Below are 27,328 nucleotides of genomic sequence, written 5' to 3'. Positions count from 1 at the left end.
TGAATTGTTAATGAGAGTGCCCTAAGGACACTCGTTAGCATGACCCTAAGATCATTTATTAATGGACTATTTTAAGAGTTTTTTTTTTCTTTTTTTAAATTTAACAACATTTTTATGAAAAGTATAAAAAATCCTTAAAAAAATTAGTTACTTTTTTCTTCTCTTACAAAAAATTTCTAAAAATATATTCTAAACTAAAACCAATGCTCTTAGCATTTGTTAACTCTTCCCTTTTCCCTTTTCCCTGGACTAAGACAGGTAAATGTGTGTGCCTAGGATTATTTTGACCTATAAAATTTAATTCACTTGTTTGAAGAATAGAACGATAACATTTAAAGAATTAGCTAACTGAATCGAGGATCCTAATCTTGTGACCTTAAACAACACTATTTCCGACCGTGAATAATTACCTGCTCTGTAACAGAGTATATCAAGAAAACCGGACCACTAGTCAAAGAACAAGGCAGGAACCAAATCCAAAGCAACATGTCTCAACGAGAATCTTAATTGTCACGACATAGATTATAGTGGATTTAGTTTACTTGACGAACATGTGTGGGTTGGTTCTGCCTCTCACACCACACAACACCCTCCCCTGTTTCTCTGGCCTCTGTTCCAGATCTCTTCCTCACTTTTCGTTTCTCTCTTTGCAAAACCAAACCAAATCTTCGATACCCATTTGCAGATTCAGTTCTAAAAGTGAATCCAATCTTCGTTTTCTAGCTCCGAAGTCCTCCACGCCTGGTTTCTGGAATTACAAGAAGAAAAGAAGAAGTGGTATTACCTATTTGAGAGCGAGTCTCAGAGAGTCTCCTTATGAGGTTTTGGGGGTGTCTCCCTCTGCAACTCAGGGTGAAATCAAAAGGGCTTATCGAAAACTTGCTCTCAAGTATCATCCTGATGTCAATAAGGGGGTAAATTACTAAATTAAGCTCTCTATCCAATTTTTTCCCCTTTCTTGGTTAACATATAGGAAAAGTTAAAAACTCTATCTTTACTTTTTTTTCTTTTTTCCTGTGTTAATTGATTTTATAAGAATTTTCTTTTGATTGTGTCATAGTATGTTCTTTAATTCAATTTCTGCTTTACTTGCTTGAAAATGTGAATGTGAAACTGTTGGTGGCGGCAGTTCTATTCTAAGGAGTTTGATTAGATATGATTAGTATTTTATAGGAGTTTGGTTAGAAATAATTAGGTGAAAAAAATTTGTGGATTTGGCCTGAGAAATATTATGGAGAAGAATGGCAATGAAAATTTTGGAAACACGAGAAAACTAACCACACAATTATGACAAATTATATATGTATATCACATGTTGGGGATACGACTAGAGGCAATTTGTTAAATAAATAAATCCTTTTTCATTGGTGACTACGTAAATCATGAAAATCCAGACTTCTCTCTTGAACGATTTAAGAAAATTGGAATGGCCAAACGTCTTGCTTTGTGATAATTATGCCTTAACAACTATGATCACACCTAGAACTCTGTGAGAGCAATTCATAGAAGTACTTGAGACTCAAAACCTCATCGTGAATTGCTAATCCAAGGGAGTAGATATGTAATTTAGATGATCACTTCTACTTCAAACAATAAACTTTCTTTGAAGGGTAATTTCAACCACCTGTTTCCCCAATATGCCATTCATTAGGAAGATAGGATGAACAGTCATTTTATACTTCCAAGCCTAACAAAAGCCATTAGTAAGATTGATGCGTGTTTCACTATGAAGAAGAATATTTTTACATAACCTTGGCTATGTTTTGCCTTCTAGTTTATCTGCACCATGGACATTTTTTCTTTTTGTAATGTGGAGTTTGAAATGAATAAGAAATGTGGAGTTTGATCAAAATATCTAGTTAAATGTGTACTTCACTGGGTTTATTCATGCAAAGGCAAACTAATGACTTGCAAAAATTAGTGTGCATACATATTTCTTATTTTTAAAATATAATTTTTGAAATGATGTATTAACTGTCTCTAGGAACCCTACAGGTAGAGACAAGCTTATACAGAATCTCCTTTTATGTAGAAACCGGCCAGGATATTATGGTACTAAGGAGTTCATTTTAAGTTTCCATGTTCCTTTGTGGAGTGCTCAATAATCTCCACCTAACCTCATGTGTTATTATTGCTTTAACCTACCTCAGTTTGTAGTTAAGAAGTTGGATGAGCACCTATCTAAATATCATCAACCATTTTTATGCTTCTAGACTTTAAGCAGGCGCTGCTCCTGACCACAAATGATGTTAGCTATGGAGGTCTAGCATGAGAAACTAACTGACCATTCTTTGATGATTTCAACTGGACTTACATTCTACCAGCATACCTTTTTGTGTTTCTTATTATTGTATATTTTGGATGCTTTAAAAGATGAAGGAAAAAGTCCTTACCTCTTCACAGCATATTGTGTTTTTTTTTTTTTTTTGGCAGTTTATCTTGTACAACAATACTTTTCATTCTTGAGTTTTATTGTGCTGCTACCTTTTCTAGTTTATTATTTCTTGACACAAATAATTAGGAGTACACTACACCAGTTCATAGTTTGCATGCAGTTGGTAAAGCGTATTTAAATTTCTAACCTAAATCTGCTTCTTTAACGTGTATGTTGATAGATGGTGCTAATAAAAATTTTGATGCACAGGTGAATGCAAAGGAGAAATTTATGAGGATTAAACATGCATACAATACGTTGATGAGTTCTGAATCTAGGAGGAAATATAACACTGGAAATCGCAGATCCGATTATTCCTACTCAGATGCTCAAAGAAGCGAAAGTACAAAAACACAAGATGAAGAATTTTATGGTTTTGGTAAAAACTTATAATCCTATTAAAATCTAACTGATTTGGCAGGATTTAAAAAGTTTGTATGAACATGGAAGCCTATTTTCTAATTTATACTTAGTATTTACATGATGAAGGGTGTCTACTTCGATGCATTCCCTTTCAATGGTTGCAAGACTGCCTTTTTTTAAAATGAAATTCTCCATTTCATTTTTAAAATTTTTTTTGTACATTTTCTTCAGAGAAGGGGGATTTAAACCTTAGAAATCTCTGTTGGAAATACCAAGAAGTACCAATTGACCTAGATGTCATTGGCCTTTCTGCCACTGACATGTCACTATGTGGTTGGCAGAGTGACATGCGGGTTAAGTGGAACCTTAACCGAAGGAGATAACTTACAATGGACCTGTAAAATTTATCCTAACCATCCAAGTAACTGCATTCTTCAACAAGAAGGTTTTAAAGGAGTGTCTAGATTGACTAATATATTTGGATCAACAACTTGAACAAATTTATAATGAAAGGAATTTCCTAATGAACCTTTAGATCAATAGACTCGCTGCCTTTTTATGTCATCTGCATATTATCTTCTTGTTTGGTGGACTCTAGTGGTCCATGTCCGTGTTACCTTTGGTTTCCTCATAGCCATTACACCTGGCTTCCCTGCATGTCATCCATCCTTTTTATGTGTTCTGCAAAAACCATTTAAAAAAAAAAAATCCTCTTTGTTAGTCCTCCAAATGGTCAAAGAAAAGATTTTCTGCCCTTCTCCTTGTTGTCTATCTAATCCTTTTTCAGAGTTAGATTTATTCTCTATTCTCTATGTTCTTATAATTAAGCCCTTTATGCTGCAGGTAATTTTTTCAGGGATGTTCAAATAACAATAGGTAGATTTGTCCTCTCTGTTAGACATCATATAGGCCATAAAGCCAACTTTCATTATCCATAAATCTTGTTTGGCATCTGTTTACTTTTCCCCTTGATGCTGCAATATTACTTCATCAAGGTGGTCTAATTCTGGATTTGATGTCACAGAGGACTTCTTTAAAGATCTTCAAGAAGAATTCCGGAATTGGGAAGTGAATGCTGCTTCACAAGGAAAGCCAAAAAGCCTATGGGAAGAATTGGCGGTGAGACATTATTGTCTTTATCAGTTACAATGTATACATGAACATAATCATCTCAAAACTTTCTTCACAGATTTAATTTATAAAAAACACACACACACACACACACACACACAATATATATATATATATATATATATATAACTTTCTTTAAATATTTAAAATATTATGTATTCATGAAAACTTGTGTAATCTATAAGGAAGAGTCCCAGTGGAGGAAAACTATCTTATTTTCTGTAAATTTGCACTTGATAGGAAATTGGAGAAGAATTTGTGGAATTTCTTGAGAAGGAACTCAACATAACTGATGAAGAAGCATATAATAGCAGTGAAGGACCTAAGAAAGACAGTTCTTTTAGAACATCTGGGACAGAGAGAAGTGGAAGTGTTGGTAAAGAGAAAGCAGGAGAGGAGAGCAGCATTGAGGACAATATTAACGATATAGAAGCTAGTCTTGCTCAGTTGAAGAAGGAATTGGGTTTATAGCAGGAAATGCAGCTTTGCATTGACCCATGGTCAGCAGATGTTAAAGGTGAAGACCAAGTTTGTTTGCCACCTTAAACATGTAGAGGAAATGTTGTGCAGTGTCATTTTTAAATATCTTAAAATGGCTTTTAAGGCCTAAATCATATTCCTCTCAAATATTGTTGTAAATGAATCACACTGTTTATAAACAATTTAGGCCCAACTCAAAAGCATTTTTATATTCATTTATTAAGCAAATAATCCATGCTCAAGCTTAGGTTTAAGCTCAATTTTGAAACGATTTCAATTTAAATATAAACATATATAAAAATATGTTCTTGTACAAGCTTGTGAGTATGAGCTTGATTTTAAGTAAAATAATATGTACATATATATTTTTTATTTTTTTTGGTTGAGAAATCTCATGTACATAGATTTGAGATTGAATTGTGTAATTTTGTAAATAAGCATGTAACATATCGGATTATTATTTGTAATATTTTAATAATATAAATAATGCATATATAATTTTCAATAATACAAGGTTGATAAATCTAATTTATAAGTGTGGGCGGGCAAAAACTAGGCCTCGTGGACCACCATGGATTACAGCTAACAAGCCTCACACGATCTATTTATAATAGAACGATTGGGAATAAACACTCTACAATGGGAAGCTCAAATAGTTGATTTCATTGACAAAATACATGTTACCATGGTATTACAAGTATTACATCCTAGTTCCTTACTTATCCCCGTGGTGTTATACATTCTCTCTCTTTTTCCTAGGTTGTCTCACTTCTTTTTTTTCTCCAGACCAAAAAAGAACCTCCTCTATTTTGCTTCTTTCTCCTTATTTATAGGGACACTTCTTATTTTTATCCCTAGAGTTGTCCTATTGCCAACTAAATACTCAGGGATATTTTTCCTTACTTTATCGGTTTCCTCCCCTCCCTTATCCTTGAGCTTTGTCTTTTGGGGGATATTTTCTCTGTTTAGGTTGTGTCAGATGTAATTAATGCGGTAGAGGTTAGGTGAGGGCTCCCAAATTGATGCAGAGGTGAAAATCTCCAACCTTCTTGTGTGTTCTAGAAGTTTCCCGCAGTACTAGGCACCGTTTGGGAGCTACATGCGGATCATCCATGTGTCTTGCTTTTAGTAAGGTTTGTCCCTCACCTTCACCATGAGAGCCTTTTTCCCGTGATGTTTTCCTCTCTTGGATATGGGGAATGGTTCAGCTTTCTCTTTCTCACAACCCGTTGCCCTTTGGGACTCCTTTAAGCATATAGGCTTGGGCCAGTTCGTTCTCGTGGCCCAGTCAATTATTGGGCCTAAGGCCTGGACGGGGATTCTTTTACTTCCCACAATAAGTATAGACGAAAATTAGTCTATCTATTTAATTCAAATAATATAATTTCAATTATATTTTAATTATTAATATAAATTTGTGAAGGGGATATTTGAGTCATGGTGTCTACTATATATGGAGAAAGAACAATTTAATCAAATAAATAAGCTCAAGCTAGTTCAACAAGAAAATGGATTAAACTTGAACATGCAAGCTAACTTGGTGATGAACTTGAATTGGTTTGTGTTTGAAAAAAATAAATAAATGATGGTGATGACTGATGAACTTGAATTTGGTTTGTGTTGAAAAAAAATAAATAAATGAACTAATTTAACTTCAATACTCAATTTGGCTTGACTCATTTATAGCTTTAATTTCTCTTCTTTTTTATTTATAATTTTTTTTTTTTTGAAGTAACGAAAATTACAGCTATAATTTTTTATAAAAGAGTTTTGGAGGGAATATATGCAAGGACTGCATAGACTTGAGATATTGGACTAGCCAGAAATAAGCTTGTACATCTGCTGCTCTCTTTAAGCATTAATTGTACTTAATCGGCCAAAGAAATCAATCTACTTTTTCTTTTTCTTTTTCTTTTTTTCGCTTGCAAAAGCTACTAGCCTACTACAATGTTATGTTCAGACCATAGTAGAACAATTTGAAAATAAATTTCCACTTTTGACTCTTAAGAGATAGCAAGTGAGGATATCAATGAAAATTGTTTCACAAATGGTATTCCCTACCTTCCTCTCTCTTTCAGACTCTCCCCCTTTGTGTTAAGGGCAAGGTTGTTTTCTAAGGCTATTAACGTGTTGCTATCGTTTCAACTTTCAATTATAACAAAGGGCTGCATTGAGACTTTGAATCCAATAAAACAGTATCTAACCGAAATAGGCTTTTAGAAGCTGTTTACCAAAAAAATGAAGGTTGATTTATTTTACCAAAAAAAAAAGAAGGTTGATTTCACTCCAGCCAGACGGTTAACCCTCCCAAGTCCCAAACCCTATTTTTCATTTTGCTGGTAAACAAAAAGGGTAGTAAGGAAGTGACAGCACCCCAATCCATATTCTAGTTCTAGGAAGGTAACCCTGAGAAAGGATATTTATGACATGCTGCTAACATTGTAACAGTGGATTCAACCCAAGCATTCAATAATGAGAACGACCATGCATCAGTGATATACTTCTTTAACTAATTCACATGGTTTAGGCTTCTATCATACAGAGCACTGCAGTAAAATAAGAATATTTATTAAGCACTCATCTATACCATCCAGCATGTTGATCTTCTCACAACTCTTAGTTCTTTGAGAACCAGATATAGTTCATCAAAATCAGTCACCAAAAATAATAAAAATCAAAACAAAAACAAAAACAAAAATACATACTTCCACTCTAATTGAATCATATATATTAGTTTCAAGCATCTTAAAAAGCCTCTGCTAACGTACAACTCCAAATTATCCCAAAACCTAACGACCATAATGTAATCAGGGGAAAAAATTGAAACCAATTGCATCTCAGAACCTCTCCCCAAATCGGAAGAACAATGCACCAGTGCCGGAGTTATGATCAACAGCATACTCAGCTCGGACTAGACCTAGCTTTATACCAGCACCATATGAAGACCCATGACCCAGCCGTCTGTAGACTTCTGTTGGGTTTCCCTTGACATCCTTTGAACTTCCCAGATCATTGCCATGTTCTGCAAATGCATACACATGTGTACCTTTTATGGGTATCCGTAGCTCTGCTGCAAGCTGTAGGAAACGTCAGGACATGGAATCAGATGTTTTTTTTACCCATGGAGCAGTACAAATATCATAACCATAATCATATTTTGCATCCATAGGATATATAGATAGTAAGCTCTTTTAATTGCTTATAATTGAAACATTTAAGTATTTTAGGATGACTACATCTAAAGGACTGCTTAATCAAATATCTCTCCCATAATTCCTACCTCAAGGATGTTTCTGGCAGCGCCTATCTCACCCATGTTGTAACCCCTCACAGAATAGGGACCTCCAAGGGTAAAAGCATCATAACTTGGAAGGTCTCCAACACAGCCACCATAATGGCCATGAAGGACAAGGACAGGTGGTGGGGGATTACTAGCACCTTCTTCCACTTCCTTCAACGGGAAAAATCGTGTCAATGTTAGCTGGTGGCGGTTGAAGAACGGAAACTTGCTGCCAATGCCGAGGCCTTGGTCTACCTGCAGTTTATACATGAAATATGCTCAATAGATAGGAAATAAGATGAAGTGTAGAAAAATTGACAAACCAAGATGTGTAGTATAGAAAATTTGGCAAACTGGTGGACAACAATGTTCATGTATAGAGCAAAAACTTCTAATTCAAATTGTTCACAACTCCCAACCATCATAATAACTATGATATCCATTGAACACTAGTGAAATAGCTGGAAACAAGGACAGAAGTCCTCTTGACTCATCAGAAACTATCAAAATACCAAAAAGAAAAAGAAGGCTCCTGACAAAAATTGATTGGAAATAAGATGATCCTGCTAATATGGCTTCCTTCCTAAAGATCTTTTATGCATTTTTCTTCCTTCCAAGGTCTTTTCAAACCAAAATAGAAGTAGAAGGCATTCGCAAATAAAAATCAAGCTACATGTTACTAGAAGCTAAACTCACCTGAAATACATTCCTTGACCCAACTATAGCTCCATTTAAGAACTTGGTGTTATCGCGTGTAATGTTTGCTTGTAAAAAAGCCATTCGGTCAATGCCAGTACCACTGAGGGTTGTGGGAGGTCCGTCTGCACTAATTCCTCCACTGGGCAGCACTCTTTGGCCATTTGGACAGATATGACTGCTTTCATCACGTGTTGTTATCTCTTCCATTACAAGTCCATAAGTGAATTTGCTCTGCCGGGTGAAATTCTGCTAGGCATATAATGATAATATACATTGAGTCATCACCATAAAAAATTTACTGAAAATTGCTCACATAACAAACCAATAAACATAAAACCACAAAACAATACCTCTGTAATATTAGTCTTAACTCCAGCTCGATCAACCCATATAGGGGGGACTTCATCCACCCCTGGCCCACCAGTGAAGACCGGACTCAGTTTCCGGCTATTGAAGCAGCTCACTCGTAGAGTACGGTTGCGTGGATTATACACGCCATCCAAATAAGGATGTGCATACTCAAGTTTGAAAGCAAGATCATCCTGAGGAGAGAAGATATCAGAACATTGCACAGTACAGGATCTTCCACAGATGAAACTAAATCAATCATAGAACAAAATCGAGAAAGATAGTTTTACATTAAAGTAAGCTTACCTGAGGATTCAGGAAGTTGCTGGTAGTCACTGAACCCATAATGGATCTGTTTAGCCCACTGAGATTCCGGTGTTCAAAAGTAATAGTTCCACCAGGCTGTAATGAAGCCTAAACATGCGACATACACAAGAAAGAAGAAAATACAATGAGACCTTCAAAACTGTAACCCCAAAAATTTGATGATTTGTGGGGGGCAGACTGCAGAGAGCAGAGATATAAACAGACAGAAAAGTATACCAGAGTGGGACGCCCTCCACGTCCAGGAACAATACTCCATTCTGTAGCAACTTCAGCACTCTTCTGTTCTAGTTCTTTAAGCTTTATCTCAACAATTATACCTCCCTCATTCTTCTCATCAGGCCGTGGGTTCACCTCAATGTTTGAAAACAGACCTAGAGAATTAATGTTCCTTAGAGCTTGCTTCCCTGCCTCAATGTTAAAAACTTGGCCCGGTCGAAGCTGTCATCCCGATACATACATTCACCAACAGAAATAAACAACCAATCAATCATCCATCCAATCTCTTTTACCTATGAATCGCCCATTTAACGTTCAAAATAAAAGCGCACAGTTTTAAAGCCAATCACCCTCCTAAAGTTTGAAATCTGTAACTCTTAAATCAATAGCCAAATAGAAAAAGGTCGTGACTTGAAATCAAGGTGTGAGTTTGGGTTAGCTTTTCGGTTTATTTGCTTATGTACAGCTCTTTAAAGCCTCACTCTAGTTACAACTGTATAATTTTGCCAACTTTCAGCAAAAAGCTAATCCAAACACACATATATAATCCAAAAACCAACAATTAGGCAATTACCCATTACACAGAAATATTCAAACAAATTAAAAATCACCAACTTTAATTGCATAGTTACTAAAATCCAAAAAAACAACCAATTAGGCAAATACCCATTACATCAGAAGTACAGAACATAAAAATGCAAATACCTGTCTGGGCATTTCTCTTTTCACCACAGCAACCTGGGTGTTCCCTTCAACAACATTTCCAAGCTTATCCAAGAACTGAATATTACTCTGAGTAATGTCACCTTCCACCACCTCACAAACCACCTCCTTGGTATTCAAATTCCCAAAATTCACAACCTGAGCACATGCATACCCTTCATCATAGTACCACTTCTGAACCCGGTCCCTTATCCTCTGCAAAAGCCTTGCACTCACTTTCCCTTGATCCCTCAACATCTGCATTATCTCTCTATGCACCGGCGGCGACAACAAACACGGCCTCGCCCTCTCGATCCTCCTCTTGTAATCCTTCTCCAAACTCCTATAGTACTCTAGCTTCTCCTTATCGGTCATATCGGCGTCCATCTCTATCGGCTTCGATTGCGGCATTAGACCGACATTGATGCACCGGAACCTATCGGCCGATTGCCAAGTGCTCTCGGCGAAGGAAATGGTGACGGCAATCGTGCCGTCCGGATTGGTTTTCCCTTCCATGTCGACTTTCTCGAACATTCCGCAAGTGGCTAGGGTTTCGAGCTCTTTCTGGAGCTGCGATTTCGTGTAGGTACCGCCTGGCCGGAGAGAGACCATTTCGAAGAAAGAGTCGTCGGTTCCCACGGTGGTGTAGCGGCGGCGATCGAAGAAGAGGATCTCGGAGACTTTGTACTTCTTGAAGCCGCTGAGCTTGTTGAGCTGGACGACGATGTTGGCGGGAAGGCCATGGGCGTCCCAGTCCTGGTTTTGGGGCTCGTCGGCGTTGGCTGTCGCCGGAGAGAGGAGTTTGTTCCAGAAATCGTTGAAACCATCGCTTCCGCTCCCGTCGCCGCCGTTGCCTCCAAATCTACCACCGTTACCGCCGTTGGAGCCACCACCACCACCTCCGGAGGAAGAGGAGAAGGGGGAGGGGAGGGAGCGGAGGTGGAAGAGGAGAGTGGCGGCGGAGGTGGCGGCGAGGGTTTTGAAGAGGGGTTTGAAGGGAGAAGAGGATTTGAGGGGTTTAGTATTATTAGGGTTTTGAGAAGAGGAAGGGGAAACGTGACATTGAACGGTGCGTTTTGAGGAGGAGTGAGAAGGAGAAGGAGAAGGAGAAGGCAATTTGCGCCGTCGGGAAGAAAGAGCTGGGGTTGTGGAATGAAGATGGGTTGTTGGAGCGGCGAAGGAATGCATTCTTTCTTTCTTTGTTTTCTCAGAAACAAAGAAAGTAGTAGAGTGAAGAGATAAGGGGTGGGACTGGGGAGCAGCAGTGAAGTGAAAAAAAAGAGAAAGGAAGACGGGGTTTGGGTTTTTTTGGGGTTTGGGTTTTTTGTTTGTTTGTTTGTTTAATTGAGAAAAAACAAAAAAAAATACAGGGGAGTGGATGAGTTGGCACTTCCACCTAACGACTAACCACTAGTATTACACTACTATTGCCACTTGACTCTTTTTTTTGGACGGGGTTTGGGTTTTTTTGTTTATTTGTTTGTTTAATTGAGACCCAAAAAAAAAAAAAAAAGGGAGTGGATGAGTTGGCACTTCCACCTAACGACTAACCACAACTATTACACTACCATGCCACTTGGCTCTTTTTTTTTTTTTTTTTTTTTTTTAACTCAATTAATAAAGTCTCTGATAGTTGAATAAAAGATCTGTGATTCAATCTCCGTCTACATCAAAAACTGATTGGAATCTTGATCTTGAAGAGAGTAGTAATCTAATCTTCTATCATATATTTTGTTTGCACCCTTTGATGACTTGAGTTGACTTCTTTTGGGTTTGAGTTGTGTTTCAAAAGGTGGATGAGAGTTCTTCGGGTTTGGGGGCGAGATCTACAATGCTTGTCAAGACATTTTATTTTCTTTTAGAATAATTAATTCTTTCAATCTATCAACACACTTAATATCTCACATAATTTCACAACTTATTAACTTGTTCGAATGTGATCTAATTGTGCAATCTATTACTTTTTATAGACCATTCACAATTATATAAGTCAAAAAATTGTAAAATTTGGTATTGAAATGGTTGTGCCCATAATATTATTGCATAGATAATTATAAATTAAGTTCTTAATTACCAATTCAAAAGAGCCTTAGGCTAGAATGGATGTATAGGTACTCAATTTTTCCTTGCGTACCCGTATCTAATACATAACGTACCGGTATCATATTGGATACCTGTAAGATACATATCCAAGTCTTTTTTTTTTTTTTTTTGTGTGTGAAAAGAAAAGTGTCAATACATCTAGGATACACTTGTGATACAGCTTGAATACCTTTGTAACTCAATCTTTTTTTCTTTTTTCTTTTCTTGAGAAGCATTGTAACTCAATCCTTCATAGTGAGAGATAGCCCAAACTTGTATGAATTTTAATTTATATTATATATATATATATATATATTAGTTTCGAACATTTATCTAGCTATCCTTTATTTACTCATTTGGATTGGTTTGTATTCTAAACATTAGTTAATGCCTATAGATTCGCTTTATTATCCATTATTGCTCTTAAATTGATATATGTTTAATAATGTATGAAAAATAAATGCTTAACAATATATATAAAATATATTTAATAAGTAATTAATAAATGTATCCCTGACATATCATACCCTAAGTTTTTCAAGAAATATTGTGTCCATGTACTTGTACTCATGCATCTTTAGTCTTAGGGTTATTAGACTCCATGGAATTTTTTTAAGAGGGTTTCCTTGCACTCCTACTAAGGCTGGGTTTGGATTCAACTTTTGCGTTTTCAGCAGTTTTTTTTTTTTTTAGCCGGTTTTGTTGACTTTCCACGGTGAACAGTGCATCCATGCACTGTTCATGGACCCACAAATTCCACTTTTCAGCAACTTTTTCATTAAAAATAGGCCCCACGGCACTATTCACACATTTAAAAATTGTTTTGTTATAGTGTTTTCAGTTTTCAGTTTTCAATTTCAGCAAAATAAGTTCTCTCCAAACAGACTCTAAGTATTGCTTCAAACACTGATTGACAGCCCAACCCTCTAACCTTTTGCCTCATAAGCCTCTACCTTACCCTTCCCTCTTTCTCCCTTGTTATCTCACACCCCTCTATGTTTGCCAAACCCCTTCCATTCTTCCTCTCTTTCTTTTTATAGTCTCCCCTTAGTAGGGACCTAAATGATTACTTCTCCATCTTTTCACATGTGGCCCCCACTTTTGCTTAGAATCCCTCGTAAATTGGTTTACTTTGAAGATTTTCTTGAAATTTGCAATAGACGCCAAACAACGCTCGGTAGCAGATTCCCCCAAGGCACTAACAGTGTTCGGTTACCGATCCCATATTTGACTATTGAGTCTTTGGTTGTCCTCAGCCCATTTGTTGACATCGGGCCAAGCTAGTCCAATAACGACAAGCTATCCTCAAGTACTGATCCTATGTCTATATATTATGGATACTGGGTTGGGCCTATCCCCATGGGAGTGGGCCAATATTGGTCACTGACCCTATGTCCCTACAATTAAGTTTATATAACATTTTTATTTTTATTCTGTTGTCATTATTTTTATAAAAATATTTTAAACTAAATGGAAAAAATTTAATCCACTTGTATTGTATTCATCATTGACCCACACTCATCTATACATAAATAATATACTAAGTGTCTACTTAACTAATCAAATACTTCTTATGAAATAAATAAATAAAAACTAATTAAACGCTTGAACAATCACTAATTTATACTATTTTTTTCTTAACTCGCTAACTTTATAACAAAAGTTATTCTAACATAATAACAATACACAAACATGTGACAAACCTTTGTATTTCGTAATGATTAAATTATTTAAATTTATATATATGTGCGCACATTTACACACATAACAAATAATAATAATAATAATAACAACAACAACAACAACAATAATAATTGTGGGAGTAAATGATCTGAGCACATTTTTAGGCTATGGGCCCTGTCCGAGGATGATTAAAGGTCCACATATATGTTAACTAAAATTTGACACGTGGACCAAGTCTGAGGAGGGAAGATGTCAAGGTCATTCTGAAACAGACGAAAGTTGTGAATGAGAGGTCTGAGGAGAAAAGGTAGATTGGTTCACCAATCGAGGATCTCGAGGAGTAAAGACACCTTGGGAATACTTTCAGTAACTCCTTACATTGGAAAGTAAAGTTTCAGAGAAGACAACAGAGTCGTGCAAGCAACGAAAGGGGCAAATATCTGGGAAAGTGACTGCCACCTCCACATTTAATGCACTGCACCAACCAAACTGGCCGTATTTATGAGGAAAAAACACTTGAACAGTGATTTCACAACTCATAGCCCTTTCTACCACCTGTAGAAGGGTCTTAATGGGACAAGCATCTAAATGGTTCCCCTAAAATGTACGAATAGAGGGCTCAGATTCAATGAAATGGACTATATAAGGAAATGACCCCCCACATAAATAAGGGATGAACGCCTTACAAGAAAAAAGACATCAAGAGAGAGAGAGCACAACATCATTCTGTAAACATATCACTCTTTTTTCTTTTTTAATGAGAAACCCATCCTCAAACTTGCCCGATGAGGAGCTTATATTGAATTGTCGTTCTTTTCGATCATACTAATCGCTTTGGTTTTGTTGGTCCTAAGTTTGTAAATTCCTTATCATTGCACTTGATTCAGAAGCCCACTTTCTTAAAAAAATTCATTGTGTTGGGCTTGACTTGAAGGACTAGGGGCCACTATTCTAGGTGGGCTTGAGCTTTTCTTTTTAAGTCCTTACAATAATAATAACTAGTCTCACCACATGCGTTTCGCACGTACGATGATGCTCTTTTTTTATTTTGAGTTTAATATAATTTTTCAATTTTCAATTTTTAGTGAGGTTAGTAGAGGTACACTCTTGGTTGCTCCAGAAGCTTATAAACCTTGAGTGGGAGGGTTTTCTAACCGATGTGGGACTTGGGTGAGCCTAGGTGTCAATCACCACAAAGGCAAAAATCCTGGGGTTCCACACTCGGGGACGAGGACAAAACCGTGAGGGACTGGCTCCCCAAAGTGGACAAAAGCCTTCTAATGTCCCCACAGTTTTTTTTTTTTTTTTTTTTTTTTTTTAATTTTGTTGAATTGCAATTTTAACCCAATTTTTTTTATTTTTTAAGAATATAGATTATCTAATTAAATTAGGGGTAGTTTTGACATTTTTTGAAATCATAACTAACTTTCTAAATCTTCTTAATATTAATAATAATAATAATAATAATAATAATAATAAGGGATAATTACACATAACCCACCTGTGGTTTGGGCGAAAATCACTTTGCCTATCCGTGGTTTGAAAAGTATTACTTAACCCACTTGTGGTATGTTCCGTTTATTTTCCATAACCCACCTCTGTTAAAATCAGGGGCAAATAGGTATTGTTGCTCAAATTTTATGTCTCTCTCCTCCCCAAACAAAAAATAGAGCAAAAATACAAGAAAAACAAGATCAAAAAGTGGTATTTGTCTCTCTCTCAATTCACACAAATTTTAAACATGAAGAACGTACCCAAAAAAAATAAAAAGCCTAAGCCCCATTGCCTCTCTCACTCCTATTTTCTCAGAACCCAAACAATTCACAAACTAATTTTCATACTCTTTTCCTTTCTCAACAATTAAATAAACCAAACCACGCACCAAAACAACAAAACAAATTATACTCCACCTTAAGTTTCAGCTCTCAAAGTCCCACATTGCAAAACAATCTAAAAACCCCATCCCCCCAAATACCCATTTTTCTCTTCTTTTATTTCCCCCATTTTCCCACCACCCAAACACAACACAAACTAATCTTCATGAGCCTCCTCGATGAGCTCCTCGACCTGGCCACAACCGAGCTTCTTCTCGATGAGCTTCTTCTCTGTCACTCTTGGTTCAGATGCTTGAAGGTTGCAGTGACAGTAGAAGCAAGGGACGATGGCGGTAGGGGTAGGAAGACAGTGACAGCAACGGTGGCTTGAATATTTTTCATTTCTGGGTTTTCGTTTCACTTGTCGTGGTCGACGATGGTGGGCTTTGCTCGCCATGGGTTGTGGGCTGTGGGTGGGGGGCTTTGCTCGTCGGTAGTTGCTGGGTGTTGGGGTGGCTTTGGATGTTGGTTTGGTGGTTGTTTGGGTGTTGGTTTGATTGGTGGATGTTTGAGGCAGTGGGTCTTTAGGTGGCAGTTTTGGGTGGCACAGAACAATACTGGGATATCAGGGTCCTATAACTACTCTATCTCCCGGGTTAAGACTTCAGAGAAAAGGTCCAGTTTTAATAAGAGTGGTGGCTTTGGGCTCAAATGGTCGTGCTGGTGAAGGAAATGCAGCCGTTTTGGTAGAGAAGAACAAGTTGAAGGAAATGAGAGAAGAGTCAAAGTCACCCTCATCCTCATCAACATCATTTTCTGTACAGGATCTCCTTTAGTGATGTAAGCTGCACTAAACCCACAAATGAGATGAGAACAGACACAAAATCTAAAACCCTAAATCGAGAACAGACACAAATACGTTGATTTTCTTTACCGAAACTACCTTCCCTAGCTTCAATGTTGCGAAACTTGTGTTTTCTCCCTCTCCAGACACTCCAAACCACGAAGAACATGTTGACCTCACCACAGGTCTCTTTCTAGAAAATTTTCCAAGTTTTGGGTGTTTTGATTCGCGTTATGTTGTGTTTTGGGGTTAAGAGGTGTTTTTGTAACGGTTGGGCTTGAGGTGGGTTACGGAGATTGATGGAAACATACCACAGGTGAGTTAAGTGATACTTTTCAAACCATGGGTAGGCAAAGTGATTTTCGCCCAAACCACAGGTGGGTTATGTGTAATTATCCCTGATAATAATAACAACACACACAATTAGTATTAGACACACACTCACACATATATAATCTAAATCTATAATAAAGAGAGATATTCACAACTTACAAACACTTGCTCTTTACTTTGAAAGCTATAGATATATAGATAGTCAAATAGAGAAGATAAATATGATAATATATATGAGAGAGAGGGAGAGTGATCAATGAGTCAAATAGAGAAGATAAATATGATAATATATATGAGAAAGAGGGAGAGTGATCAGTGATTTGTGTTGTTGTTTGGTTTTGGTATGGACTAATCTAAGTTGTTATTTGATTTTGGGTTAGGCTGATTTGTGATCAAGGTGTGCAAATGAACCACCTGACATACACGTAGAGCATACACGTAGAGCCACCCACTATTACAACAATTTTAAAGATGGATAATTAGTATTTTACAATTTAAAGAAAAGTTAATAAAGATGCAACTAAATAATCGAATTATACAAAAATAGAAATAACTATTCTATTACAAGAGTTATTACAGCGTACAAAACACGTCTTAAATGTATTTTTCAATTTTATAAAAATAAATGTGACTTGAGCATTTTTATTATTTCTATAATAATATAGTTGTATACCTTTATATTCTTTTATGAAATAGTAAGATTTTACTCCTGGAAAATTTCAACCTCTTGAATATAAATTATATAATAATTTTTTTTATTTAAAAAATCCCTTTTAATTTTCAGGGGAGCTCATATTTTTTGGGTATCAAAAAATTTAAAAAATAATAATTATATTTATATAAAACATTAATAAAATTTTCAAATTTTTTGAGAGGACCATGGTGATAGCATCCACAGATTCCACACTTCAAACATTTTCACCTAGTTTTGTGTTAGGAAATGAGCTTGCGATCGTCCGCTTCTCAAATACGGTGCACCTTGTGGAAAGCAGCCAATCGGGTGGTTTCCCGCGCTCCAATGACCCACACTTTCCACAGTGACACTGACCCAGAACACGATTTTGTATGCTCTATCGAGAAGCTATCGAGGCCAGTTGATTTGGACCTTTTGGCTCAGTTTCAAGTTCATGGGTATGGGACTCTACTCAACCCTCACGTTCTCAACAAATTCATGTCCTTTTGCGCCAAATTGGGACTTCTTCATATTGGAATTCAAGGCCATTCAATTATTATCAAAATGGGTTTCGGTTCAAATGTGTATATATGCAGTGCTCTGGTAGATATGTATGGTAAATGTGGTGAAATTTCAAGCGCTCAGAAAATGTTTGATGAAATGCCTCAGAGAAATGTAGTCACTTGGAATTCTTTGGTTTCTGGGTATTTGCATGTTAGTTGCCCGGGAATTGCTATTGATTTATTTTTGGAGATGTTGCGAGTGGGGATAGCTCCAACTCCATTCAGTGTTTCGGCTGTTTTGGTGGGTTGTTCCCAATTGGAAGCTAAAAGGCTTGGAACTCAGGTGCACGGTCTAAGTTTAAAAGCAGGATTTTGCTCTAAGGTTGTTGTGGGAACAGGTTTAGTTGGTATGTATTCAAAGTGCTGCAGTGTGGATGATTCAAGGCGGGTATTTGATCAAATGTTGGATAAAAATATCTTAAGTTGGAGTTCCATGGTTACTGGCTATGCGCAAAATCAACAACCAGATGAGGCGATGGTGTTAGTAAAAGATATGCTGCATTGGGATCTTAAGCCAAATTATGTAACTTATAATAGTTTGCTGAGTTCATTTTCTAGTCCTAATTATTTGGATCATTGCAAGCAGATTCATTGCCGTGTAATTCAGGATGGTTTAGTGTCTAATGCATATATAGTGGTTACCCTTGCGATTGCATATTCGGAATGTGGTGGTAGCTTGGAGGAATTTCGGAAGATTTGTTTGAGTGTCACAAAATGGGATCAAATCTCATGGAACGCAGTCATTGCTGGGTTTTCTAATTTAGGTTATGGTGAGGAGTCCTTGAAATGCTTCTTTGAAATGAGGTTGGCTGGTGTTGATGTAGACTTCTTCACATTTGCAAGCATTCTAAAAGCTGTTGGAATTATTTCAGCTCTTGAAGAGGGGAAGCAGGTCCATGCTTTGGTTTTCAAAAGTGGACATGCTGCAAATTTATATGTCCAAAACGGGCTTGTTTCCATGTATGCAAGATGTGGTGCTATTGATGATTCTAAGAGAGTATTTATATCGATGGACAGACATGACATGATTTCCTGGAACGCTCTTCTTTCTGGTTGTGCTCATCATGGGTATGGTAGAGAGACTGTTCAATTGTTTGAACAGATGAGAAGAGCTCACATCAAGCCAGATAATACCACCTTCCTGGCTGTGCTCACTGCTTGTAGTCATGCAGGTTTGCAGGACAAAGGGCTTGAATACTTTAATTTGATGAGAAATGATGATTTTCTTGAACCTCCCCAAATGGAGCATTATGCTACAATTGTTGATCTTTTTGGTCGAGCTGGGAATCTCCATGAGGCAGAAGCCTTTATCAATAGCATGCCAATAGAGCCAGGACTGTCAGTCTACAAAGCTATTCTAAGCGCTTGTCAAGTTCATGGAAATAAGGAAATTGCTCTACGTTCTGTAAAAAAGATCCTGGAGCTGTGGCCGAATGACCCTGCAACTTATGTGTTGCTATCAAATGTGTTGGAGACAGGGGGTTACTGGGATGATGCATCCAAAGTACGGAAGCTCATGTGTGATTCAGGAGTGAGGAAAACTCCTGGTTATAGTTGGATTTGAGTGAACGAATAGGAAATGGATTCTGTAGTGTGACAGAAAAGGACTATTTGATACTCCCTTGGTGTCCCTGGGCAGTTGATCTTGAACTCGTTTGTTAAGAAGAGGCAGAGAGTAAACTTCTGTTAATGCCATACGGTGATCAGCTGAGTTGGGCATATTGAGAATGGGGTTGGAAGATCCAACACATTTGACATTCCATACTACTCAGGATAGTTTTTCTCCCATTACATAGTACAATCTCTCTCTCTCTCTCTCTCTCTGCAAAAGGTGAATAAAAAGAAAGAATGAAAGAAAACACTAAACAATAATACAACAGGGCTCATCCCTCAAAAGAGCGTCCAGAACCCTCCTAGGAAAAGCATCAGGCCAGATTGAACACTTAAAACCATTGAAGAAGCTCCATTTGGCAAGCTCATGGGCCACTACATTACCAAATTCTGCTGACCTAAGAGAAATCTATCTGATGAGCAGAGTTCTCTAGCTGTAATTGCTGAGTAGATGCAATTAGACCAGAAACTTCTCAATTCTAAGGTTTTCCAGCAGAAACTTAGCCCCCCCCCCCCCAACTATAACTTGTTTAGCTTGAAAATTATGATCAGTTGAATCTTATGCTTCAGAAAGAATATATGTAAAAGGTTTTTCATGTTTGAGTAGTAGCGGTGTAGCACCTTGTTCCAATTTTCTTGATTTATGGTGAATTCTCTGTGGGGACGATTCTAAAGATTTGGAGCATTTTTTACTGCATTTTCATTTAAAAACAATGGTATTTCTGCTGATGGTTGGTCAAGCTGACTGCTTGGTTATTTAACAATTTCAGGATAAATCAACTCATGGTTTTAACTTACAACTGCGGGGTGATCAGTTAAATCTTAAGCTCTTCTAACTTGTCAAGTTCGTAAGGAAATTGCTCCACCCTTTTTCAGTTGATCATACTGGACATACTGCTGATGTTATGCAATATCTTGTGCTTTATTGACCAATTGGCGGGACAAAAAGGCAACCATGGCTTTACCCATTAGGCATGTAGTTGTGGAGTTATAAAATGCCAATACTCGATGGAGCATCGCTCTTGAACAAATCAAAGTAGGTTGTAAATGGCATACCAAAGCCTCTAGTCCTTTACTAGTTGGGCTTATGTGGACGAAGGCTACTCCTAACTAGGAATGAACAACCACCCTTAGTGTGGAATCTGTGGATTATGTGCTTAGAAGAAGTCATGTTTAATTGCTCGTGAGACATTGTAGTCAAGATCTTTGTACACCGTTCTAGATTGTATTGCAAATCCAACTCTGATGGTGATTTCTTCCTTTATTCTGCATTTGGGAAAAAAATGTTGGGACATATTCTTTTGGGTAAAATGCAATTTTGAATATGGGGTAGGTTCGATTTTAAACGTTAAGTTTGGTCCTTCAATTTTAAAAAAAAATGTTATAATAATTTATTCCTTCCGTCTTTTATTTTTTTGTTTACTTGACTAATGGAATGCTTAGAAAGTAAAAGAGGTATGGCTTAGTTTTTCTCCTCTAAGAAATTTTGTTCTACAGTGCACTGCAACAATATAAAAAGAAAAGAGAACTTTCAAACCCAACAATGCAACGAGAGCACAATTTCTGATGTATTTTATCTTTCCAATTTTATTTTATTTTGAGAAGTTTTATCTTTCCGATTAAAGCATTTAGATTTGGATAAAAGTTGTACACACGTCCTTACCCACTTTATTTTGGACCATTAAAAATAAACTGTGTAAGGATGTGTGTACGGACTAATAAATACTACCCTTTAGATTTTATGCCAACTTTCACCATTAACCATGCAACGTAAGAGAATCCTATGCCTACTTCAATGGATCAGGAGATTCAGGTCCCCTCAGAGTCGTTGGCTATTTTAGATGCCCCTTAATTATGTCTTTCACAAGAAATTCCTGTCACAAGGCATAATCCTCAGGAAGAGGGAAAATGGTCGTTCCCATCCTGGTCAAAAATTTCTATTTCGACCCTATGCTTAATGAGTTGCAAGTGGCAAGCAAAAGTCAATGGCTACATTCTGTTGCCAAGTGTAATAATGGAGCCCACAAATATATGAACTAGATGAAATGTGGCTCTTGTTCATTGTCCATGCAAGAACCCCGGAATTGATCACCGTTCCTCTCTCTTAAATTTCTCTCAATGTTAAGAGATAAAGGAGCAGCATAACTTAGAGTTATTTGAAAAAGGCATAAATACACTAGGACCCTCTCTATTCTGAATTAAAAAACAATGAGTCTTGACCGCATGCATAGATATGGTGATAATCCTAAAAGTCCTACAAGCCCCACTTTTGAACAACTTCTCCGAGGTAATTCATTGCAGCCATGCCATCATTGGTTTTAAGCATCCTACATAAATTTGTGCTTTGGTCCAAGTGGTAGAGAGTTTGTTAGTACATATTCATACCATGAATTTCAAACTATATATAACATTGCTGGTTTGGTTTTTTTGTTAAATGTTACATTTAATGCTTGGAGCAATGAAAAATCCTTGTCTTGATCATGCTTTTCATAGGCGATGGTTCAAAGTGGTCACCAATCTCCTCATCACCTACATTTGGGAGGGATCATGACCCAGAAGAAGATCATGCCCATCCTCAAAAGAAATCAGTTCTCACCAAAGTGAAGGAGAAGGCCAAGAAATTGAGAAATACTCTCAGCAACAAGAAGAGGAATAGTGAGGATGATAACACCACACCTTCTTGGGGTGTCAGCTTAGATGATTATGAAGAAGAAGAAGAAGAAGAAGATGCTGAATACCTTGGAGCCCCAAGTAAAATCATTACACCCTCATTTTGTTTAACAGATATGTTCCTATGTTTTTTCTTTCTTTATTGTTTTATTGCTTTTTGTGAGGTAAACGGCAAAAACTTCAATGTGGTTTCCTAATTCCTAAAGCCCCTTATCAACAAAGTTCTAGCTTGGCGGATTCTGCTATATAATATCATTTCATTTTCAGTGTATGAATCGGAGCTGGCACCTGAGATGTATAGGGAAACTGCCAGGCAGCATCCAAGAGAAATACCTGTGATTTCTGAAAAGCATGTTTTGTCAAGCAGTGTCAATTGTAATGCTGAACAAGAAAAAGAGAAGACTACTAGTCCAAACAAGACAATAACTGAAACTGTGACTGAGAGGTTGGCACCAGCTTATGCTGCAGTATCGGATGCAACCTATGCGCTTGCCTCAAAAGTCCAAGGCCTCACAGTTTCAACACCAGCAGCTTCACAGACCACATCAAGGGAGGCTATTGCTCCACAGCCCTTGTCAGGCCAGACAGTTCCACAAACTTATTCAGGCACTTCGGTTCCACAAACTTATTCTTCCTCTTTTGCTCCTGAAATAGGAACGCATGCTAATCCTAATGAGCAAATATGGGATAAGGGTGTTTCAGTGAAGGAGTATTTGATGCATAAACTTGAGCCTGGGGAAGATGAGAGAGCACTTTCTCAAGTGATATCTGAGGCAATGAGTCCAAGGTCAAGGAGAACTCCGGGTGATATAGGTGTGGTGGAGAAGGTGAGAGAGGCTGTGACTTCTTTGCTCTGGCATGAAGAATCGTCCAAACACACAGCTGCGAATTCAGCTAAAAGCACAACATCTCACCTGCCAATTTCCACCAATGCACATTTGGCTAAAAACTCAGCATCACATATTCCGATCTCCACCAATGTTCATGAAGGTAATTTTTTTCCCATTCATTGTCAAATTTGATCATGAATGTAAGTGGAGACAAATTAACAAGCTTCAATTAATATTGCTAAATCATGGTCATGTGAGGATGTTGAAATCTTGTTGGACCAACCTACATATGCATGAGATGATATTTACAAAGTATTCCATTGAAGTTTCTTTGTAGACTCTGTGCTAACCATGGGATGCATTTGATACATGGCAAGAAATGACTTCGTCAAATGTGTATCTCTGATTAGTTATTAGAACAAGGTCCTGACCAGATTCCATGTACTATGGTTTTTATTATTTTTTATTTATGGTAAAATAATTCATCCTCATGTTTCTTTCTCTATTGCAGTTGGTGAGGAAGAAAATCATGGAAGAATACTCCAAGCCAATTAAATATGAGGAATCCTACTTTTGAAAAGGAAGCAAATTTCTGAATTATGTACAAGCTTTATGTATCAATAAGTAGTTCGCAGAGATAACTTCCTCTGTTTGAACAAGCTTTATATGGTCACCAATAAATTTTTTTTGCAGCTCTGTAAGTTAAAAAAATGTACAAATTAATCCAACAAATGTGAACCTCTCCCTGTCTATGAATTTTCAATGCTAATAAAATTTTACATTGTCAAATATGAGTCATGAACATGATTTAATGTATCGACAATACTAAATCAGTTAGCTGCAATAGCGGATCTGTTACAATATTGTGTAAGTGCCAATGTTATCAATATATAGCCGAGCTAGGTTGCTTTAGCTTGTAATTCTAGTGATGGGATGCTTGCCTCAGAGTGGTGAGATAATGATAGTTGTATTAGGCTGGCAGGTATATGAAACAAGAATTCCTAGATTCAAATGTAATCATGCAGTGGAAGAAAAAGAGCTGTTCTTGGAGATAGGCCTGCTTTGTTCATATAACACTGTCAATAGCTAGCTTAGCATGAGGCCAGTAATGCATTATTTGGACCTCAAAGCCATCTTTCTGGGGATAATACTCATGGTGCCATGATCCTTCTGCAGAGCTTGCTATGTTTTTCCTTCAGTGTATGAGAAGGTTGCTTCTGATTACCTAGCACGTATTGAAATCTTAGGGAGTGTTTTGGAAACAGCAACACTTGATGGTTCTAGATGATAATTTGATACTGGGGACTGTTATGTTGGCAGTTTTAGGAGTGTCAGGAGGAATCCTAAAGATTATGAATTTATGATGTATACAGGTTCTGCTACTTGTCAATAGCTTCTATAAGTAATATGAATTTACAGTCTATTAAAGTATACGCAGGATAGCATTAATTTACATCTTTCATTACTTACCAATGCTGAAGAGAAACTTCTTCTAGAATTTTCATCATTGCTTCCAGCAGTTTGATCAATGCTTTGAGCTGATGGGAGCTTGAGGACAGGAAAATTCACCTGTAGGCTAGCCTCACCTGCACAAGACAGCCTCACCTGCACCAATCAAATAATTAAAGGCTGAAATAGTGGCTCTCATTTTCATGAGAGAGAGAGAGAGTTGTAATAGTCTTCTAGAGCTTATTTCTGTCTCACTTTGAAATTTTGGACATAATAAAGGCACATGGTTGAGTTTTTTTTGCATCAAATCCATAATATCCAAAACCTTCACTTTCTTTTACTTGTCATATGAAGGAACATTCAATGTTGGAGATTGATTAAAAAATCCCCACTCTTTGCTGTTTAGAGTCCTAAAAGCGAAGTATTTTCCACATTCATCTTTTCTTACAGCAAATACACCCCGAAATTCTTCATACACATGGAGAAGCATTGTTGGAGCGAAACATGTCATTGAACAAGGATCTAGATGGAGAGTGGGTACAGGAGAGAAGATTCTGATTTGGAAGGATCGCTGGCTACCATGCCCATCACATACAAGGTGCAAAACCCACCTAACCCTTCCTGAAAATGCCACAGTAAACCTCCTGATTGACCAAAATACTGGTTGCCGGAAACACGAAAGTATTGATGCTGTGTTTACACCAAATGAGGCTCAAATCATTAAATCCATCCCTAAGTCGCAGAAATCATAAAGACATATTGATATGGAATGGGACAACTCGTGGAGATTTCACCGTTAAAGTGCTTACTACGTGTTGAGAGCAGCTGAAACTTGTAACACAACAGGGGAATGTTCAAATCCAAATAACAGTCAATTTCTGTGGAAAGGTATATGGGAGGTGAAACTTCCATCGCGGATCAAAATTCTAATAAGGAAAGCTTGCTGCAACGGATTGCCAACGAGACAAAATCTATACAAAAGGAAAATGTCTATCACTTAACATGTCCTCTATGTCAAGAGGAGGCTGAATCTGTAGACCATGTGATGTACTCCTGCGAAGTAGCCTAAGCTGTACGGAAGATGACTCCAGGGGCCTCTGGAAGTGAGTCTGCAGGTATTAAAAAAGTTACTGATTTTGTGGCTTTGGTTTTGAGTATTAGAGAAGTCTATTGTCCAGTTGATCTTCACTACAGCATGGATGATATGGAATGCTCAGAATGAACTAGTGTGGGACCAAAAGCATAGTTCTCCAACTCAAATCACCCAAAGAGCAGCAGCGTATACTACAGACTTCCTAGATAATCTGGACTTAAGGAGAGCTGTACCACATGCTCAAAGTAATAAATAGGAACTCCCTCCATCCCATCTATACAAGATTAACTTTGCCATTGAAAAAAAGGAGAATGAGCCAACTGGAGGCATGGGCGTTATAATCAGAGATGGTGAAGGTGAGACTATTGGGGTTGCTGTACCAAAATTCCAGAATTATGGAGACAAAGTGCAACTCATGACTGAAGCTGCCCTACTTGCTCTATCTTTTGCTGCTGACTTGAGTTTGTATGATATCATGATTGAAGGTGACTGCACAGATCTATTCCTAGCTCTACAAAATCCAGAGAAATGTCTTGCCCCTTTTGGAACATTGGTTAAAGACTTCCAGTGGATCACACTTCAGAAAAGTTGTTTTTAGTTTTACAAATTCTTTATATAATCAAGTAGCTCATGTAATAGCAAAGGAAGTGTTGGGTTACACATATGAATGAAGTCCCACATTGAATAAAAATGAGAAGAATGAGCGGTTAATATAACATAATTGAGCATATACCCATTGGGCTTAAGTCTTTTGGGTTAAAGTGTGTCTCTATATATTATATTAATTACTTAAGGAAGCTCCCCAAGATGTTTATTCCCCCAACAATTGGTATCAAAGCCCATGGTAGTGTGCAGCGAAGGTGGTGAGGTGCTCATGGTCCCTACCCAGCGAGGACAGAGAAAGCCTAAACGACCCACACATAAAGATCCTAGAGAAGAAAAAAAAAAGGCTCTAGTGAAAAGCCCATTAGGCAAGGGGGAGTGAGTAGGACTGAAGTCCCACATTGAATAAAGATGAGAGAAATGAGTGGTTAATATAATATAATTGAGTACATACACATTGGGTTTAAGCTTTTTGGGTTAAAGTGTGCCTCTATATATTATATTAATTACTCAAGGAAGCTCCCTAAGATGTTTATCCCCCAGCACGAAGTTCTCAAGAGAAATTCTATAGGAATTTGGGTGGAGGAATGCCCACCTTTTCTTCTTAATTCTATACATGAAGTTGTGATTTTTTGATGGTAGACTAGGTAGATATTGTAACCACTATTTTAAAAACCGGACCGGACCGATCGGTCCGACTAGTTCAGCCAGGAACTGAGAGACTATCCGGTAGGTTAAAAGCCCCAAAACTGGTCAACAATCGGAAAATCGGCCAAAAGCTGGGGTTGAACCGGAAATTAAAAAAAACGGTTCTATGTCCGGTTCGATTTTTAAAACTATGATTGTAATTGCTCTAGAACATGTCGATTGTATGCAAGAGATTTGATATTGTTTTAGAAGCCTTTCAATCGGAGATGTCTCCATCTTGTACTGAGCAAGTATACTCCTAGTGTATAGTTTGCTTTGTTTTGAATAAAAATTTCTGCCGTTTAATCTCAAAAAATGAAGGAACATTGGGTAAAAGGACAAGACCACTGCCTGAAAAATCCAAATTAAAGATGGCCGCATCTTCTAACATGTTGCCAGTCTATACAAGTTAT

The 27,328-nt window shown here is 37.4% G+C and overlaps 4 protein-coding genes across 5 annotated transcripts; 3 read left to right on the top strand and 1 right to left on the bottom strand.

Moving 5' to 3' along the window:
* The first annotated feature begins 318 nt into the window (after positions 1-318).
* LOC126729147 (uncharacterized) lies at positions 319-4,668 on the top strand. 2 transcript variants are annotated; one of them, XM_050434845.1, is made up of 5 exons: positions 319-914; positions 2,645-2,813; positions 3,641-3,673; positions 3,822-3,916; positions 4,169-4,668. In XM_050434845.1, the coding sequence occupies exons 1-5, from the start codon at positions 552-554 to the stop codon at positions 4,397-4,399; spliced, it is 891 nt and encodes a 296-aa protein (XP_050290802.1). In that variant the 5' UTR covers positions 319-551; the 3' UTR covers positions 4,400-4,668. The 2 variants fall into 2 exon arrangements, with proteins under 2 accessions (XP_050290802.1, XP_050290807.1); XM_050434850.1 differs by lacking the exon at positions 3,641-3,673 and having other exon boundaries at positions 321-914.
* A 2,287-nt stretch (positions 4,669-6,955) lies between these two features.
* Positions 6,956-11,285, bottom strand: LOC126729135 (protein TOC75-3, chloroplastic). The gene is made up of 7 exons (XM_050434836.1): positions 9,984-11,285; positions 9,279-9,500; positions 9,042-9,149; positions 8,738-8,929; positions 8,385-8,633; positions 7,689-7,943; positions 6,956-7,485 (listed from the first exon to the last, which is right to left on the bottom strand). The coding sequence occupies exons 1-7, from the start codon at positions 11,166-11,168 to the stop codon at positions 7,246-7,248; spliced, it is 2,451 nt and encodes an 816-aa protein (XP_050290793.1). The 5' UTR covers positions 11,169-11,285; the 3' UTR covers positions 6,956-7,245.
* A 6,298-nt stretch (positions 11,286-17,583) lies between these two features.
* Positions 17,584-20,843, top strand: LOC126729124 (pentatricopeptide repeat-containing protein At1g11290, chloroplastic-like). The gene is made up of 2 exons (XM_050434829.1): positions 17,584-20,067; positions 20,354-20,843. Exon 1 carries the CDS (start codon positions 17,677-17,679, stop codon positions 19,534-19,536), a length of 1,860 nt encoding a protein of 619 aa, XP_050290786.1. The 5' UTR covers positions 17,584-17,676; the 3' UTR covers positions 19,537-20,067; positions 20,354-20,843.
* Positions 20,844-21,723: 880 nt separating this feature from the next.
* On the top strand, positions 21,724-23,823 carry LOC126714006 (low-temperature-induced 65 kDa protein). The gene is made up of 4 exons (XM_050413992.1): positions 21,724-21,870; positions 22,077-22,334; positions 22,521-23,243; positions 23,595-23,823. Exons 1-4 carry the CDS (start codon positions 21,792-21,794, stop codon positions 23,636-23,638), a joined length of 1,104 nt encoding a protein of 367 aa, XP_050269949.1. The 5' UTR covers positions 21,724-21,791; the 3' UTR covers positions 23,639-23,823.
* The last annotated feature ends 3,505 nt before the right edge of the window (positions 23,824-27,328 follow it).

Source organism: Quercus robur, chromosome 1, assembly GCF_932294415.1.
Source record: "Quercus robur chromosome 1, dhQueRobu3.1, whole genome shotgun sequence".
NCBI classification, from domain to species: domain Eukaryota; kingdom Viridiplantae; phylum Streptophyta; class Magnoliopsida; order Fagales; family Fagaceae; genus Quercus; species Quercus robur.
This window is presented reverse-complemented; position numbering and strand designations above follow the sequence as displayed.

Bases quoted from the DNA above. Each gene is read 5' to 3' on its own strand.
- LOC126729147 (XM_050434845.1), top strand. From the start codon at position 552: ATGTGTGGGTTGGTTCTGCCTCTCACACCACACAACACCCTCCCCTGT. The intron at 3,674-3,821 runs GTAGATTTGTCC...TTGATGTCACAG, and splicing joins GGATGTTCAAATAACAATAG to AGGACTTCTTTAAAGATCTT. The intron at 3,917-4,168 runs GTGAGACATTAT...TGCACTTGATAG, and splicing joins GCCTATGGGAAGAATTGGCG to GAAATTGGAGAAGAATTTGT.
- LOC126729135 (XM_050434836.1), bottom strand. From the start codon at position 11,168: ATGCATTCCTTCGCCGCTCCAACAACCCATCTTCATTCCACAACCCCA. The intron at 9,501-9,983 runs GTATTTGCATTT...TCGGGATGACAG, and splicing joins AAAGAGAAATGCCCAGACAG to CTTCGACCGGGCCAAGTTTT. The intron at 8,634-8,737 runs GTATTGTTTTGT...TATGCCTAGCAG, and splicing joins TTAAGACTAATATTACAGAG to AATTTCACCCGGCAGAGCAA.
- LOC126729124 (XM_050434829.1), top strand. From the start codon at position 17,677: ATGAGCTTGCGATCGTCCGCTTCTCAAATACGGTGCACCTTGTGGAAA.
- LOC126714006 (XM_050413992.1), top strand. From the start codon at position 21,792: ATGAGTCTTGACCGCATGCATAGATATGGTGATAATCCTAAAAGTCCT. The intron at 21,871-22,076 runs GTAATTCATTGC...TGCTTTTCATAG, and splicing joins TTTTGAACAACTTCTCCGAG to GCGATGGTTCAAAGTGGTCA. The intron at 22,335-22,520 runs GTAAAATCATTA...TTTCATTTTCAG, and splicing joins TGAATACCTTGGAGCCCCAA to TGTATGAATCGGAGCTGGCA.